Below are 15,581 nucleotides of genomic sequence, written 5' to 3'. Positions count from 1 at the left end.
AGAATGTTAATCTAAATGAATGTTTTCTAAAAATGAGTGTCTAAAACTTTTTTGCCAGGGAAAAAACCGTATTCCTACAAAATAAATTTATTTTCTTATTTTACTGAGTTTGCATGGTAACTCTTTCCTGTGATCTGAAGAGGGAGGATCTGAGGTTTTAGTGCTGTTGTCTGTATGGACATAAATGGTGGAGGAATGTGTTAAAAAGAGGTTTTATAGTGCAGAGATTTGAATATGAAACTTTGCCAGTTGTGGGACACAGCAAATTGTACAGCAATCCTACAGAAGCAACATCTCTGGTATTTTCCCACCACAGCAACATCCAAACTCTAATGCCATGGCTGTAGATTGATTTTTTATGGCTTTAAAGAGTGTAAACTCTGAACTTCTGGAAACTAAAGTAGTTGTAAATTAAATACAATTTTTATAAAATCATGTGTAATTGCTATCCAAGGCTTTCAGTTCAGACACAGCTCAGGCTCAGCACACTCAGGTACTGCTCTTACAGGGGTTTCAGTTTAGAACATGCAGAGGGGCCTTACACAGGAGCAGGCTGTATTTAAGTGCTGCCTCTCCAGCATGACCTGTGCTTCATGAAAACTTGGTACATCCAAAGAGGAGGCTGGGGGAAGGGAAGCAGAGGAGCAGAGCAGATGTGTCTAACTCAGGCTGTCTTACAAGCTATGGCTCCAGCATTTGGTACCAAGCATATGCTATATTTTCTACTTGAAAGCTGGCTGCCACTTCAAATGAAAATGGTTTTGTATGTGCTGCACCATAAAATTACACAGACACACAGACACAGAGGGCCACTCTAACTAGCTGTTTACCTCTGTGCTTCTACCACAGCACATAAGTTATAATCGGAGGAAGGAAACTCCTAGGAGATGTGAAGGCTTTAATTGTTTCAGCGTGCAGATGGCTTGCATTACAGCGAATCCACACAGCACAAGGTCACTTCATAGTTCAGTAATAGCTGTTTCAGCAAGTGAATTTAGTTTGTTTACACCTCTTCTGGGAAAGTTTTAACTGCTATGTAACTTATTTTATAGCTATTTCTACATTTAAGAAACACTGCAACAGGTGAAACTGGAAGATCATAGGTTGCCACAGCCATTTCCCTCATGTCTGATGCTTAGCAATTTTTAGAGCAGCTAAATATAGCTTTTTTCCTACAACATTTGAACAACATGTTTCATCACATTCTCTTTTCTGTCACTGATATAGAAATGCTCTCTGTTACAGGCTCACAAAGACATCTCCCACAACTCCAATTTCTTTCGCTATATTGAGATGTGCCACACAACCTGTGCACCTAGAGATTGACACAAGTAGTTACTCCTACCCTTAACTATCAGTCTGAGCTGCCCCTCTCTGGGAAGTTTATGTTCCTTCTGCACAGGCAGCTCAGCTGTTCCTGAGGCAGCTGCTGAACCACCTCAATTTAGAGCTTAGATGGTTAGGATAAACTGGAACCAATTTTTTTTCCTTTTTTTTTTTTCCTTAATAGCACCAGGCTGAAATCTCCCACAATAGAACAGCTGCCTCATCAGCTGAGCCATCCCTCCAGGCAAAACTGAGCTTTCCAAGAGGAAAACAAGCTGGGTACTGGGGCAGCAGGGGACTACCATAGCAATACTGAGGTAAGATGTCACTGGTCAGAGCTTGGAAAGCTCCATGTAGGAGAGGAGCACAAAGTACACTGGGGACAAAGTACCAGACTGCATAAGCCACAAGCACTTCCTTTTATGCCATTACCAACTGGATCCCAGATCTGTCTGGCTAGCTGCCATTACAAAGGCAATGCCACCAATGCCAACTGTGAAAAAACTGCATCTGGCACGAATAGTGCATGGCTTTTGTTTTAAAAAGGACTTTTTTGTTCCTCACACCTTGTCCTTAAGTTCTGCTGGTCAGTGCTTATTCTCATCAGCCATACACTGTCTCCATCATTCAGCCTCTACCTCTTGTCCCACAGGAGCAGTGCCAGACCCCCCATCATCATGGGCAGCACCACATCTCCATGCCTGCACTCGTGTCAGGAGTGCCAGACCTGGAGAGCAAACCTGCAGCAACACATTGCCAAAGAGAGGTTATGTTCATGTGGCTCAACAGATGTACAGATGTATGTCCATATGTGCAGGTAACTTAACACTGTGGGTGCTCCTCCCCTCCTCTGACATGTGACCACATTAGCAGAGTCCCAGGATAATTGAAAGACGAGTTGGACCTCAAAGACAGTCAGTGGTAGGTGAACCTGCAGTCTTACATGCAGACCTCAAAACATGTCAGAAACATCACTTATGATAGCAGCAGAACCATGTTAAAAAGCTCATGCTCTGTGCTGCATGCATTAGGGTATCTACCTTCATTTTCTTTGGGTCTGAAAGTCTTTATAAAAACCCTTTGTTTTGAAGACCTGTTTTTAAATTAACTTACAAAAACTCTGCAAAACTTTTAAAAATATTTTTGTGGCAGAGGTGTGAGAATTTGAAACAGAGAGGCACACCAACACTGCAAGCCATACCTAAGAATTTCACATCTGTGTCCTGGAAGCAATCTCCTGCCACAACCCCACCACACTGCACGCAGTGGTCCTCAGTGTGGCCTTAGCATCTGCTTCAGCATCTGCTCTGTCAGAGGACCTGCCCCTGTGTGCTTGGCTGCTTTCAAAGGCCTCCTGCTGTTGCTCAGGGTGGCTGGCAGTGCTCTGCAGCCGCAGATACCCTTACAAGGCAAGGCGGCGATCGCCCCCTCCAAGGTGGGGCTCCAGCAGCCACAACCACCACGGTACATCCCTGATCCAGCTTTCCTGGGTCCATTTAAAATAACTTTGGGAGGCAAAAGGCAGCCCAAGCTTTAGGTCTAATTCTTCATGTAGATGATAAGCTGAGGTGCACTTACAGGACAGTGAATAGAGTTTGTCTAGCTCCTAACTTGGACAAGAGACTGCAGGCGTCTGGGCCAGAAAGCATGCAGCTGCCAAAATTAAGCAGGCAGCTGGAATCAGAGCAAACTCCCTCTAGCAGCCCTGCCAACAGATTCTGCAGGTCAGCTATTGAAATTATTTGCACATCAGCATATTTCAAATTTTGAATGCAGCCTTTTGTGAAAGATCACAGTGAGAGCATTTGTAAAGAAGGGGTGGTTCTCAGACAAAAACAATTTCCTAAAGAATCCATTTCCTTAACATCAAAAAGGTAGAAGGTTTTCCTAAAACTGGCACCAAGAGCATATCTGTGACATGGAGATAATTACTGGAAGTAACCAGTGAGACTGCCAAATCTGACTACAGCAGAACTGCCAGATTTTTTTCCTTCTTAACTGATGCCAAAACACACAGGTGACTTATAAGAAACAAAACTGTGGAGAAGAGTGTAAAATAAGACTACTCTTACATACAGTGCTTTAGCACAGTCTAGAGGACTTGTCTATGAAATGCTGCCACCGTTGGACTGTGGCCAACTCATCTTAAAATTCAGATAGCCTGAGGGTGGGTGGGATGGAGGCACACATACTTCCCTCATATCAGAGGCCCCATGGCTCAGGGACATGTACTGACTCCCCATCTGGCAATCTCAGTCCAAAGCAGGCTCAAAACTGCAAGTTGAGAATACTTTAAGAAAAAAATGAAATGGATATTTACAAAATGTTAGTGAAACTGGATCTGTTGCAGCAAAAATTCTGCTTTTACTGACTTTTACTTTACTCTTACTGACTCTGCTAGACCCTACATCTCCTTTTTCACTGTCTAACCTACTGCCATGATTCTCAAGAATCCCCAAGAGTGGGGCTGCTCTGGGAGGCCTAGACAGCTTGATGGGATACAGAAGGATACAAGAATAAAAAATCCAGATGGCTCATGTCAGGCCCTCGTGTCCCTTTTCTGTCTCTCTTTCCCTGGCAGGAGTCCTCTCTCTGGCCCCACATGGGGGATGTACACATCTGACAGGCTGCTCCTGCCCTGTGTGGCAGTAAAGGGGTGAGGCCCAGAAGCCTGGGATGTGGTTGAGGCAGGGAAAATTGTGGGAGCTGTGCAGCCCAGCAGAGCTTGGCAAGTTCCTGCTGGGAGATGGAGCATGGGATCTCAGAAAGATGGTTCAGCCAAAGGAGAGGGCTCCTGACCTACCCACAAAGGGTCATGTTAAGGACACTTCTCAGACAGACAGCAGCTGCCAAATGACAACTGAAAGTGTGGATCCTAGGTATTTTCAAAACACTTTTTTCTTCTTCATTCACTCCAATATATTGTTCCTGTCTTTAGTTATATCTGCTGATTGTGGGGAAAATAATATGAAGAATTCATCAAAATCATAGTTCATAAATGCAAGTGCCAGAGATTTCATTCCTTCCACTCCCTCATACTGAGTTAACTCTAAATTTACCTTCATCTGTAATCCTCAGTTTTAAGAAATCAACCTTGCTTTCTTTCCCCGAATGATGGATTCTTTAACAAATTCAGGGATATTCACAGAAGTTACAGGTAAAGCGTAAAGAAGAAACAATCAAGTTCTCAGAACTCATAACTCTGTGCCACCTAGTGCATTCATTCACCCATAACATTTTGCAAGAAAGAGTTCATCCTCATTGTGGTAATAGGTAAGGAACTCTACTCACAACCATTTCCAAAATCAGCTTCTACTTCTGACTACCCAGACTGAGACATATTTTGAGGTAAAACAAAATAGCAGGTTTGCACAACTGGGCAACTCCCTCCGCCCAAAACAATGAAGAAAAGAAAACCAGAGGCAAAAGACTAAAAATGAAATCAGCACATCTGAAAACTAAGCCCAAATTTTCTTGCTGAAGGCCATATCTAATCAGTCACTAGTAGAGCAAGGACTGCAAATCTGGCTTCCTTGGTCCCTGTTTCATGCTCTAATTCCCACCTCCAACAAACTGCTTTATAATAATCATAAGACCTTACTGATTAGTCATATATGCAGATAAGGAAATCTCTCTTCAAGGTTACTGTAAAGGGAAATGTTACTCAGGATGGCAAAAGGAAGGTCAAAGGAAGAGAACAATGCAAATGGAAAACAGAAAAATATGGAAAGCAGTGTTCCTTTAAATCAAAGTTCAGGAGTACAGGGAAATATAAAAGTAATGTTCAGCCTTGTGATACACTGGTCTTCCTTCCCCAGAGAATAACGCTGCAGAATTTTCTGATAAGAAATTGTGATAGAAAAGACTAGTGAAATTAAGACAATGTAATTTTTATCCTCAAGTCAACTAAGTGAGGTCAGCCCCAGGCAGGATGCATGGTATTGACTTCATCCTGCTGCCCCATGGTAACCATCATCACTGCTTTGTTCTCACCTAGGATTGTAAAGCAAAATAATCAATGATGGTCTTCATCTTCCTGTAAACAAACACTGTCAGAAAAGACAAAGCCTTAAAAGGGGATTTACCATGGCTACAGTACATGCTTGCAAGCATCAGCAGAGAAAAAGATGGAGAAGTATAAGGTATGATTTAGGCAAATCAAGTGATCGTATCTAGTTATCCATCTTTAACATATCAGCAGGCAAAATATCTGAAGCAGGCATGAGCAGCTTTCCATGGGTTCACAAGACTAATTGAAATACATGTGTCTGAAGATCTCTTGGGATCTCATGATGAAAGTTTTCTTTTCAAATGCAAAGGGAAGGTAATTTTTCCATTTTTCTCTAGGGGTTATACAAATAGGGCAGGCATGCAGAGACCAGCCAGGTTTATTTTCTCAGGAACTGTCCAGTGTCCAAGCATCATGGCTCCAGCATCATCTGAGCCAGGAGCTGATCCAAAATTCATCCATAGGAGGGGCCTCTTGATTAGGAATCAAGGCATAAGTAAGATGAAGGTCACAGATGAAAGGTGATCAGGATGCAAAACTACTGTTGGATCAAAAATCTCAATTGGGACATCAAAACCATAATGTAAGGTGTGTATCTTGAAAGAAGTGGTAAAGGGACTTCATCTAATTTTTTGAAAGGTTTGTTACATGTGGAGATTCTCAGTTCAGTCGAAGAAAGAGCAGAGATAATTTCTCCCAGGCTGAGCCTGGGAATCTTAGAGGAAAGAATTAAAGCAATCATTATCTCTCTTTCTGTAACCATTGTTTATAGTTATGGTTCTTCACAATGTGCTATTCATAGTCACCAATAGTGTGAGATGTTTCTACTTTGAGACCAATCAAGTATCACCTTAGCAAGTCACATTATAAAAGACTCACTACTTTCATTAAAGTCAGCCTTTTGATCTACCTGAAGACTGGAGTCTTTCTTTCTGCATCGGTTACATTATTTGTGAAATAAGCATTCAGAAAAAAAAAAAACAACCAACCAAACAAAAAACAAACCAACAAAGCAACCCAACAGAAAACCAATGACAACTGATATCAGAGTATTATTTGTAGAAGAAACCAGATCTGAAAAGCTTATAGGGGTATACATTTTGTATCTGTGCCTCTGTGTTCCCAAGAAACTATACAACAGCCTTTTCTATCCAGGCAGTTTTTTTCACTTGGCAGTAAAGTATCATAAGGTCTCAGGAAGCAGGGGTGCTGAATCCCCAGTGGACCTATGCTGCTGGAATGCAGGCTTACCATAGCTGAAATAAAAAGGGAGGAGGGAACATGACAAACTAGCTGTTGCTTAAGATCTCCTGCAAGTGCTAAGAGAACCCAGCGTGTTTTGATCTGAGGCAACCAGCTACTTCATGCTTTGGGCAGGAACTCCCCAGAAGTTTAACTAGCAGGATTTCATTGTTGTGCATTTAAATGGCATGCAACTGGTGACAGCTTCCCCTTTCCCAGTAAGGATATTGAAGCTTTAGCACAAAATCACTGAATTTTTACACACCTAGACACACTATTTGCAGAGTAAATGGGGAAGGTTTAAGCTCCTATCCCCAATTCCTGTGGAGCACACTGATATGAGGCAACATATACAAGAATGGAGCTTCACTGTAGAATGAGACCCCTTCAAGAAGGGGAACCCAGTGTGTAGCACATGCATATAGCTGGGGAGAAAGTGAGCTCCTGAGAACAAGTGGGCTCTTCTGCACTGAAGAAGAGTCTGGAGGGCAGCTTTTAGGCAGTGCCACTAGTTAGAGGAAGTCATGAATCAGTATGAAAAAATGCTACCTGCTGTCATTTGATTCCTGCACTTTGGGAAACAAGACTTTTCATTTCTGTAAGAAAAACAAACAGAACAACATAGGGTTCTGCTGTCTACCTGATTTCCTAACAGCTGTCTTTGTTACTGTCGGTTGGCATGCTACTTGGATCAAAGACTGGGAACAAATATTTTCCTATCTTCACCCAGCAATGTTATCATTAAAAATAATCAAAAACCACTCCCCACCTTCCTTCCCCACCAGGGAAGGTTTTGCATCATGCCCTTCCTGCACTGAGTCAAAAGGCAGCAGCAATCTCTTCTGTGTATATTTCCAACAGCTGCTAATGCCATAAGTCAAACAAAAAGGCTGAAACTCTATTAAAAAAAAAAAGGCAGATAATGTGATCCTGGAAGAGTATTTGAGAGGATGGGATGTGAGTTTCCCAACAGTTCTGACTTTCTTTTCTAATCAGTTCTCACTGCCATCTCGTTATTTGCTCAGGGCAGGTCTACGTGGGATGAATTAAGCAGTCTGCATCATATCACAAGCCCAGCTACCTTCCTGAATATTCAAATGCAAAATAAAATCAGCCTCTTGAGTAAATTCCCTAGAAAATAGTAAGCGCCCTGATATTAAATATCTCTTCAGCCCATTGTTATACTTCACAACCAGTCACCCCTTTACCCCTGTGGATTAATAGGTTAGGACAAACCTGACATGACTGCTGGTAATTCTGTTTAGAGTGAGGTGTTTAATGGATATGAAAAACATAATCAGGCCATGAAGAGTGGAATGAAAGCCACTGTCACTCTGTTTGCCAGCCTGCCTCTAACTGAAAGGCAAAGTTCAGTACTCCATCTGTCATCTACAGCATATGGACTCCTGAGAAAAATCAGTGTTAGGACTTCACTGAGACAGAGATTTGCAGGGCCCAGGATTAACACCCCATTTAACAATTTCCCTACTAGTGCTCATTTTCTTTGCATGTGTTGAGGGTTCAGTAAGGCACTCAGGACACTATCATGGTCAGTGATCTACCACCCAGCAACTGCGCAGTTTCCACACACCATCTAATGTACAACATAAACCAGCAAAATACACATCTTCAAGTACACAAGTTTAGATGCCACATCCATTTGCCTTCACATGCCACATCAAAACCAACTGTCCTCATGGCTGCTGTCCTGCTCTGCATGTTGAAAAATCTACCTTGAAGGTAAGACAGAAATGATTTCTGATCCCTTTACTGCAAACAGTCACAAGCCCAACCATCAGGCACCACAAGAACTTAACATTTTAGAGAATCAGTTCTCTTTGAACTTCTTCTGCAATATGATTAAGCAGTTCTATTTGAGTACTGGAGAACCACCTGGAACATACAGGACCTGCAAGACTGCATTACCTGTATTAAATTAGCAATGTTATCATCTCTGCTCTGCTGAGCCTGCTGAGATACTGGGAAGATATTAATAACTAAATCAGGAAGAAAATTGGCACAATAAAAAATACATTATGTATTTTACATCCTACACCTGGCACAACTCTGACAGCAGTGGAAAGGATTGTTAAAAAATATGTGTATTAGAAATAAATAGTGGAAAAAGAACATTGATCTTAACAATGGCAGCTGACAAAATGGCAGGTTGAGGCTGGCTACATTTTAGGGAAATGTATTTTCTAGGAAGACAATACAAACCTCTTGAATATGAAAACACCTAACTGTACAAAAAATCAAAAGCACATTTGAAATATTCCCTTTGTCTAATAGGAGCATTTTCCTCTAATTTGAAGCCTTGTCTGCTTCTTCAATGGAACTAGAAAATCAGAGCTGTTTGACTACAATTGATCTGGTTGCTAAACAACTGATAATTGACCTTCTCTAGGTTTCAGTAATGTGTGCTTAAAGCAGTGAGCTTGTTACCTTTCTGTTTCAAAGATTGGGCCTGAATATGAACCAAGTACTTAAAATGGAAAGAAACCCCCAACAAGCCCAACTTAAGATAAAAAAGGTTAAAGACAGATTTACTGATAAAAACGTGTGTTTAAAAAAAAAAGTTTAAAAAACATAAAGGTGTACAAACACAATTCAGGTTGCTTCTGTGGGCTGAAAATTTCCACCAGGAAGCTGAAATTTATTCTGTTAAAAATATCAATTCTAGTATTAACTCTGTTTGGTGGTATCATGATACAAGTCCCCTCACCATATGCCCCATCCAGTCTGTACTTACTGGGCTTTGAGGTCTACTCAGAGTTCTAAAATCCTCTCTTGTTTAAATGTGTCTTTTTATTTATCCTACTTGTAATATTCAACTACTGCCTCGGTCCCCATCAACCCAAGTGTTTGTTCAGTGTGCTCAAGAAAACCCAACAGACTATTCCATGATGCTTGTACCAGAGAATACTGAAGAAGCCTAAATATCTGATAGAGTAAATTCAACTCTATAAAATGTTACAATTAACTTATGGTTTAAAGACCTTAAGTCAGCATTGTGCAAAGCCCGTTTTAATAATATTCCTTTGAGGGAGTGTTGCAAAGGGTAGTGCCCCAGGAACTGTTGTGGAAACTCTCATATTATTTTTTTAAAGTTTGGAACTAATTTCTAGTTTATATAATTGATCAAGCCTTTTATTCTTGCCAAACATATTTCCCTAATAGTAACCTGAACAATATACACAATTAGAACTGAAATCAGCTTCGGTTTTGGTTTAAAAGCTTTCACAGTTACTGTCAAAATTTAAAATTTGCCTCATTTTGCCTGCCAAAACAAACATAATTCACTTTTCCTCTTTTCCTTTCAACTACTACCAAGCATAACCAGGTTTAAGATAGATTTGAAATATGTGAGCCATAAGCCCCATGCCCATTGTACAGAGTACACACCATTACCAAGAGTTAGTAGAGGAAAGCAATCAATAGCTCAAAGGTAGCTTATATTATTAATCAAGAGCCGCACACACCTATATCTGCTCTGTCTTGTCAGGTTTTTTCTCCATGGGTTATTTTTGAAGAAATGCTCAACTATCATATCTTTTAAGGAAGGAACTGAAACCATTTTCAGTTTCAGATACATTTAGGTGACAACCTCAGTGCCCTTCCATGTCCAGAAGTTTCTGTATTAGCACTGTGAGATCCTCTCGTTCTTCTCCATGGCATTCATGCAATTTGAAGCAATCTGGGGGTATTGTTATCCAAGTAATTTGCAACACCCTATATCTCTTTCTATACTTTATCAAGTGCCTCAGGTGTTGTACAAACTTCAACTGTGAATGCCCTTTGTCTTTGAGAAAATTTGAGTGTAGTGAGACCTCTTTGGGAAGGCTTGTTAACTTGAAGAAACTAAATTCTATCTGTGACTTATGCATAAAAAATTGTCACATTTTGATTCATCTAGGATGACAGAAAAACATGAAAAATGAAAATCCACATAACAGCTTTGATACTTAGACTTTTGAGAAGGCCTTGGCATGTCAGTCAGAGGTGGGGTGCCTGTAATTGGCAATGTAGTAGCACAAGAGAGGATTGCTGGAAAGGAGCTTTATTCATCCCAGTCTGCTTGTTCGTGGATGAAATTAGCAAATCTTGCCCCAGCTTTTTCTGAGAGCTCTGTACAAGACCACAGAGAACCTATATACATCATTTCCTCTTTAATCTCTATAGGAAGTCTGTTCAGGAGGGAAACATCTAGGGCCACACAATTTTCACCTGAGTCATATATTTCTGCCATTGGGTACTTGCAGTATGTTTGACTTTGTGAGTTTCGTTTCCGAGTATTTAACCCCGCTGCCTTAGCAATGTGTAAGAACAGCTTCATTGTGGAATTTCCTTGACCTTTTTATAATGAAATATTTATGTGTGTATATATACACACTCAGAGAAAGAAGTTCAAAAATTAGGTATTTTGAGCTCCAATGACTTGTTAACAGAGTCAAGCTGTGTGACCACATTCCAGATTCTGAGACTGTTTGACCACTCATGTGTGCACCCAAGTGCTCCAGTTGCTGGCAGAATTGCACAGGAGGGAATTCCACTGGAAATCTGTAGACTCTCTTTGCAAAATCAGCAGTTAAGAGCCTGTAAGAAATTCCTCTTTCCCATAAGGGAAATCTTAAGTCTAGATTCTCAAACTGTGTCTCAACATGACATTTGTTCAAGGTTATTTGGAGTTTAAGGTGTTCCAGCCACATCATAACACCCAGCCCCTGTTGCGCTGACAGCACTGTTCACAGGCTGTGTTGAGAACTAAAGAGCTGACTGGGCTTTGCAAGGACAAAAGTTAGAAGCTACAACATTTTCCTGACCCATTTTGAAGGAGCATTGTCCAAAACCAGCAGTCCTGGTGCCGCTGGGAGTGGAAGAGCAAGGGGAACACAGAAGAGTGTACAGGCATGAACAAGCATTCAGGACCAGGAGCTACAGCTGGGCACCAAGCTCTGCTGCACTCAGGGCACCACCGGGTCACTGCAGCAGAGTGAAGGGCAGTTTGTATCACCTGTATCAAGCAGGAGATAAACTCACACTGCCTGCCCAATCTGAAATGGTGTTAGGTCAAAAAGAGTTAGAGTTCAAAGCATTGCCTACTATCATCACAAAGTAATATTCTCTGTGTTTGAAGGAGCATATGCAAATACAGAGGTGCCATGACTCTTTAACCTGTACCAGCACAAGAGTGCCAATATAATGACTTCAAACTAGTGCTTTAGTGTTTTAAAAAAATGCAAAACAAAACAAAGCAGTTGTCCCAGGAAGAAAAGGCATGAATCCCAGGACTATGGTCTGTTAGCAATACTAAAAAATTTGAATATTCCTGCAAAATCCCTTCACAGTTTAAATTGATGTTTACTGTATGGGTGACGCATTCCCAAATACATGTGTGATCTTTGCAACTCTGCATTTGACTAGCATAGTTCATGCAAAATTAACTGGTTTTGCATGTCATGTGATTTTCAAAGTCATGATATAGATAAAGCAAAAGCAGGCATCACTGGGAAAAGTTCTGTGCCAAGAATCTAATGCCTATTTTAGCAAATTATGTAGCGCAACACACAGCTCTGTAAAAGACAGCAAGTGGTGCTGAGAATCCAAAGTTCTCAATATAAACCCTTCATAATGTTTACTTAAGAAAATCTCTGCTTTGATCCAGTGGACTGTGTGTTAGGTTGGCTCCTGGAGTGCCTCTTGTCACAGGCTTCAGGAAGCAGCTTAGCTTTCACCTGAAGTGGAATTGATTCTTGTCCTATGACTACTCCCTGATATCAACCAAAACAAGGAAAGTAAAGACATTTCGAAGATTAGATTCAAAAGCACAGTCCTGCATCTAAATAAAACCTTGCAGCTAGACACCATACACAGAGTAAGAATGCAAGAATAATTTTGTAAAGAAGATAGGTTCAGTCTTTTTACCATCATCTTTTTCCCATCGCCTGACCCCTTCATTAAACACCTGTTCAGTTTTATACATGAGATGCAGGTTCAAACATTAAACAGAAAGTTAAAAATCAGCTTTAAGTCTGATAAAGTCCAGGAAATTTTAGCATGGAAGAAAATAGTAATTTTGAGAAGGCAGCTGAGCTGAAAGTTGTGTTTAATTAAATAGTAACCTAATGCCAGCTTTTGCAACAATGTTCCCATTCAGAGATACTAAAATTATTTTTAAAAATTCTAATTCCTTTTTTACCTACAAGAGAGGTAGACAAGTCCTAGAAAGACAAAGTGGTCTGAGCAGGTCAGTAGCAGAGGAAGGAGCAAATTCAAACCTTGCAGATTCCTGTGGTAGCTCCGTCTGCTCTGTGCATGTGGGACAGCCGTGCATAAAGAAAATGACCCAACAGGAAACATTCCAGGTTTTCTGCATGTAAATGGTTCCTGCCTCAAAACCAGTGGATGATGGATGCTGAAAATAGCATTTTAATGCTCATCTTTTGTGTATCAGTTGTCAGGCACACACTGACCCAAACAGCTAGTGAGGAAAGAGATTTGCAACAACTGTCACCCACTGCAAGCAGCCAAAGTGTGGCTTCTTCCAAGAGGAAGGAAATCAGTAGGAAAAAACAGTACTTCTTTGATGCGGTCTTGTTGCACACAAACAAATGCACATGAAATTTGGCTCCCCTAAGTACTGTAAGGCTCAAAGAGCAAGAAACAGTTTCCTTGCTCAGTATTCATATCCAGGACAGCACTTGCTCTTTTTTAGATCTCTCACAGGCAAGCTGTATGTGTCTTTTTGAGTAATAATTATTTTTAATGCCCCTCTCTCTCTGTCTCGTATTTTCTCACTGACAGTCACCCACACTTCCAAAACTTGTGTTGCCCTGTACTTCCTCCTCTCCATCACTGCCGCTCTGCCTTTCAACATCTGAGTTATTCCCATTCGGTCTTCCCAACAGCAAGACACATGGAGCTCACAGAGAGACACCATGTCCTCAGTCACAGTTTGGGGGGCTGGACAGCTGGGTGGTCATTGGAGCTTCTACAAAATAAAATGCTGCACTTGCAGGGAAAATTCAGTGATGACCTGGAGGGCACACACCAAGCTCAACAAGGGTGCTCAGAAGTTTTAGAATCATAGAATCATTAAGGTTGGATCCTCCAAGATCATCAAGTACAATCTTCAACCAAATACTACTAAAGCCACTAAACCATACTGTGAAGTGCTACGTGTACTCATTTTTTGAACATTTCCACAGATGGTGACTTCACCCCTTCCCTGCGCAGCCTGTTCCAGGACTATCCTGAACAATCACTCCAGTCACTAGAAGCCTTTACACATCTTTGTGTTGCCAAATATCATTTTTACTTAGCTGGATTGTCTTACTTTTTGGTAGAATTATCATTTCATAAAAATTGGTTTTGACATAAGTCTGTAGCAAGTTCCATTTTTTCTCCTGCTAAAAAAATAAAATTATAAAAATGCTTCCTGGAATCTGTCTGACATGTCTATGGCAAGGGCTGAGGATAAAGTCTAACTTTGTCCATCACAAATGTTTCCCAGCTGGATTTTAGGCCTTCTGTATATGCTATAAGAATTTTGCTTAACAGGAAGCTGGAAAGGAAAAGCATTGCACTATTTTTTAATTTGGAATCCTCTGAAAAAATACTTCTTTGGTTGATTCACCAGTGAGTAAGTGATCATCACAGAGGAATATAAGCACTGGGTTGTATCTCAACTGTGCATTAATATTTCTTGCTGCTTTTCCCACCAAGTTAAGCTTGCTTTTCTTTCTGTGTCTTCAGACTCTTTCACTGAAATGGCAGTGCATCATCTTTAGTTAGTGACTGTGTGGCTGGGCTTCAGATCTGACTCAGAATAAATTTTTGCAATCCTCAAGGAGGATTCCCTTGCCCTCCTTAGTATTATTTAGTATCTGCCTTTAAATAGGGCTATAGCTACAATCACCTGTGACTGCATATCCCACAATTGGTAAATTTAAGTAGGAAGATAGTCTTGACTTTGAAGACAAGTGGCATCTGTTTGATTCTTCAGACCAGACTGATTTCAGGAAAGAAAAATTTAAAGCAGAAGTTGCTGTCTACAAGGGGTATCTGCTGTAGTGTGTTAATATATTTATGGAGCAATCTCTCATGTACATAATTGGGCAGCTTGTGAGGGCAGTTATACTGCCTCCACTATATATTATGGACAAAACCACAAGAAAAAATACACAGGAATTATAGTTTCTTGCCATACAAAATTGTCTTTTAAGACCTTAGTGTAACTATTGGCGAGATACCAAAATATGCTTAACTTAAATTAAAAATGTTGATTCTGTACAATGTTATTGAAAAAAAAAAACCAAAAACCCAACCCGGACCCAAGCAACCCATTCCACAAATCTGCTAACATAATATCCCTTGGGTAGGAGAAGTGACACAGGGTGTACAACTGGTGTGTGTCAGAACATTAGTTTTATGAACTTATGCATCTTATGGTGGGGCAGAAGGAAGGGAAGAGGAGACTCCTTGGAGACAGAAGTGTTTTGGGTGGGCACAAATTTTACAGCTGGTCGCTTTTAGCATGGTGCAGCCTGTGCTTGGCAGTTCTGTGGATAATGAAAATCAGGGTAGGCTGTTCTATCAAGCTCTCTTGATTCTTACAGTGAACAACATAAATTCTTACAGTGAATAAAATGAGCATTACCAATGATTGCTGGGTCTGGGATTGTTTGGGTTTTAGCCCTCTCCCCCAGTAAGGACATTTCTTCAATATGAGTTCTAAAGATAGTAAAAGGGTTAAATTGACCATTGTGGATGTGCATATACCAGTTTGTTTTCACTAATTATGTTTTGAATAACGCTTTTCAGTTAAAACAGTAACACTCTAAATTTAGACCCGACCTGCGTTAGTGAAGGGTTTTTTTGATGCTCAAATAAAAGGCTTGAAAAAAGGAACTTATACACAAAAACTTGCCACAATTCTTCATCCTCCCTCTCCCCTAAAAATAAAAACAGGAGGGTGTCTGTTGTTATCACAGGTGACATCTCA

At 40.7% G+C, this 15,581-nt stretch overlaps 1 protein-coding gene across 1 annotated transcript in view; it reads right to left on the bottom strand.

Annotated features, from left to right (window-relative positions):
* Window positions 1–12,965, bottom strand: part of RASSF3 (Ras association domain family member 3) — a 76,703-nt gene extending 63,738 nt beyond the window's left edge. The window contains exon 1 of the mRNA XM_054514980.1: window positions 12,856–12,965. Coding sequence (XP_054370955.1) covers window positions 12,856–12,894 — 39 coding nt within the window. The 5' untranslated portion in view covers window positions 12,895–12,965. The remainder of the gene's footprint in view (window positions 1–12,855) is intronic.
* Window positions 12,966–15,581: the final 2,616 nt, after the last annotated feature.

The sequence above is a fragment of the Molothrus ater genome, chromosome 5 (genome assembly GCF_012460135.2).
Source record: "Molothrus ater isolate BHLD 08-10-18 breed brown headed cowbird chromosome 5, BPBGC_Mater_1.1, whole genome shotgun sequence".
Lineage (NCBI taxonomy): Eukaryota > Metazoa > Chordata > Aves > Passeriformes > Icteridae > Molothrus > Molothrus ater.
The sequence above is the reverse complement of the archived record's forward strand: the minus strand, read 5'-3'. Positions and strand labels throughout refer to the sequence as shown.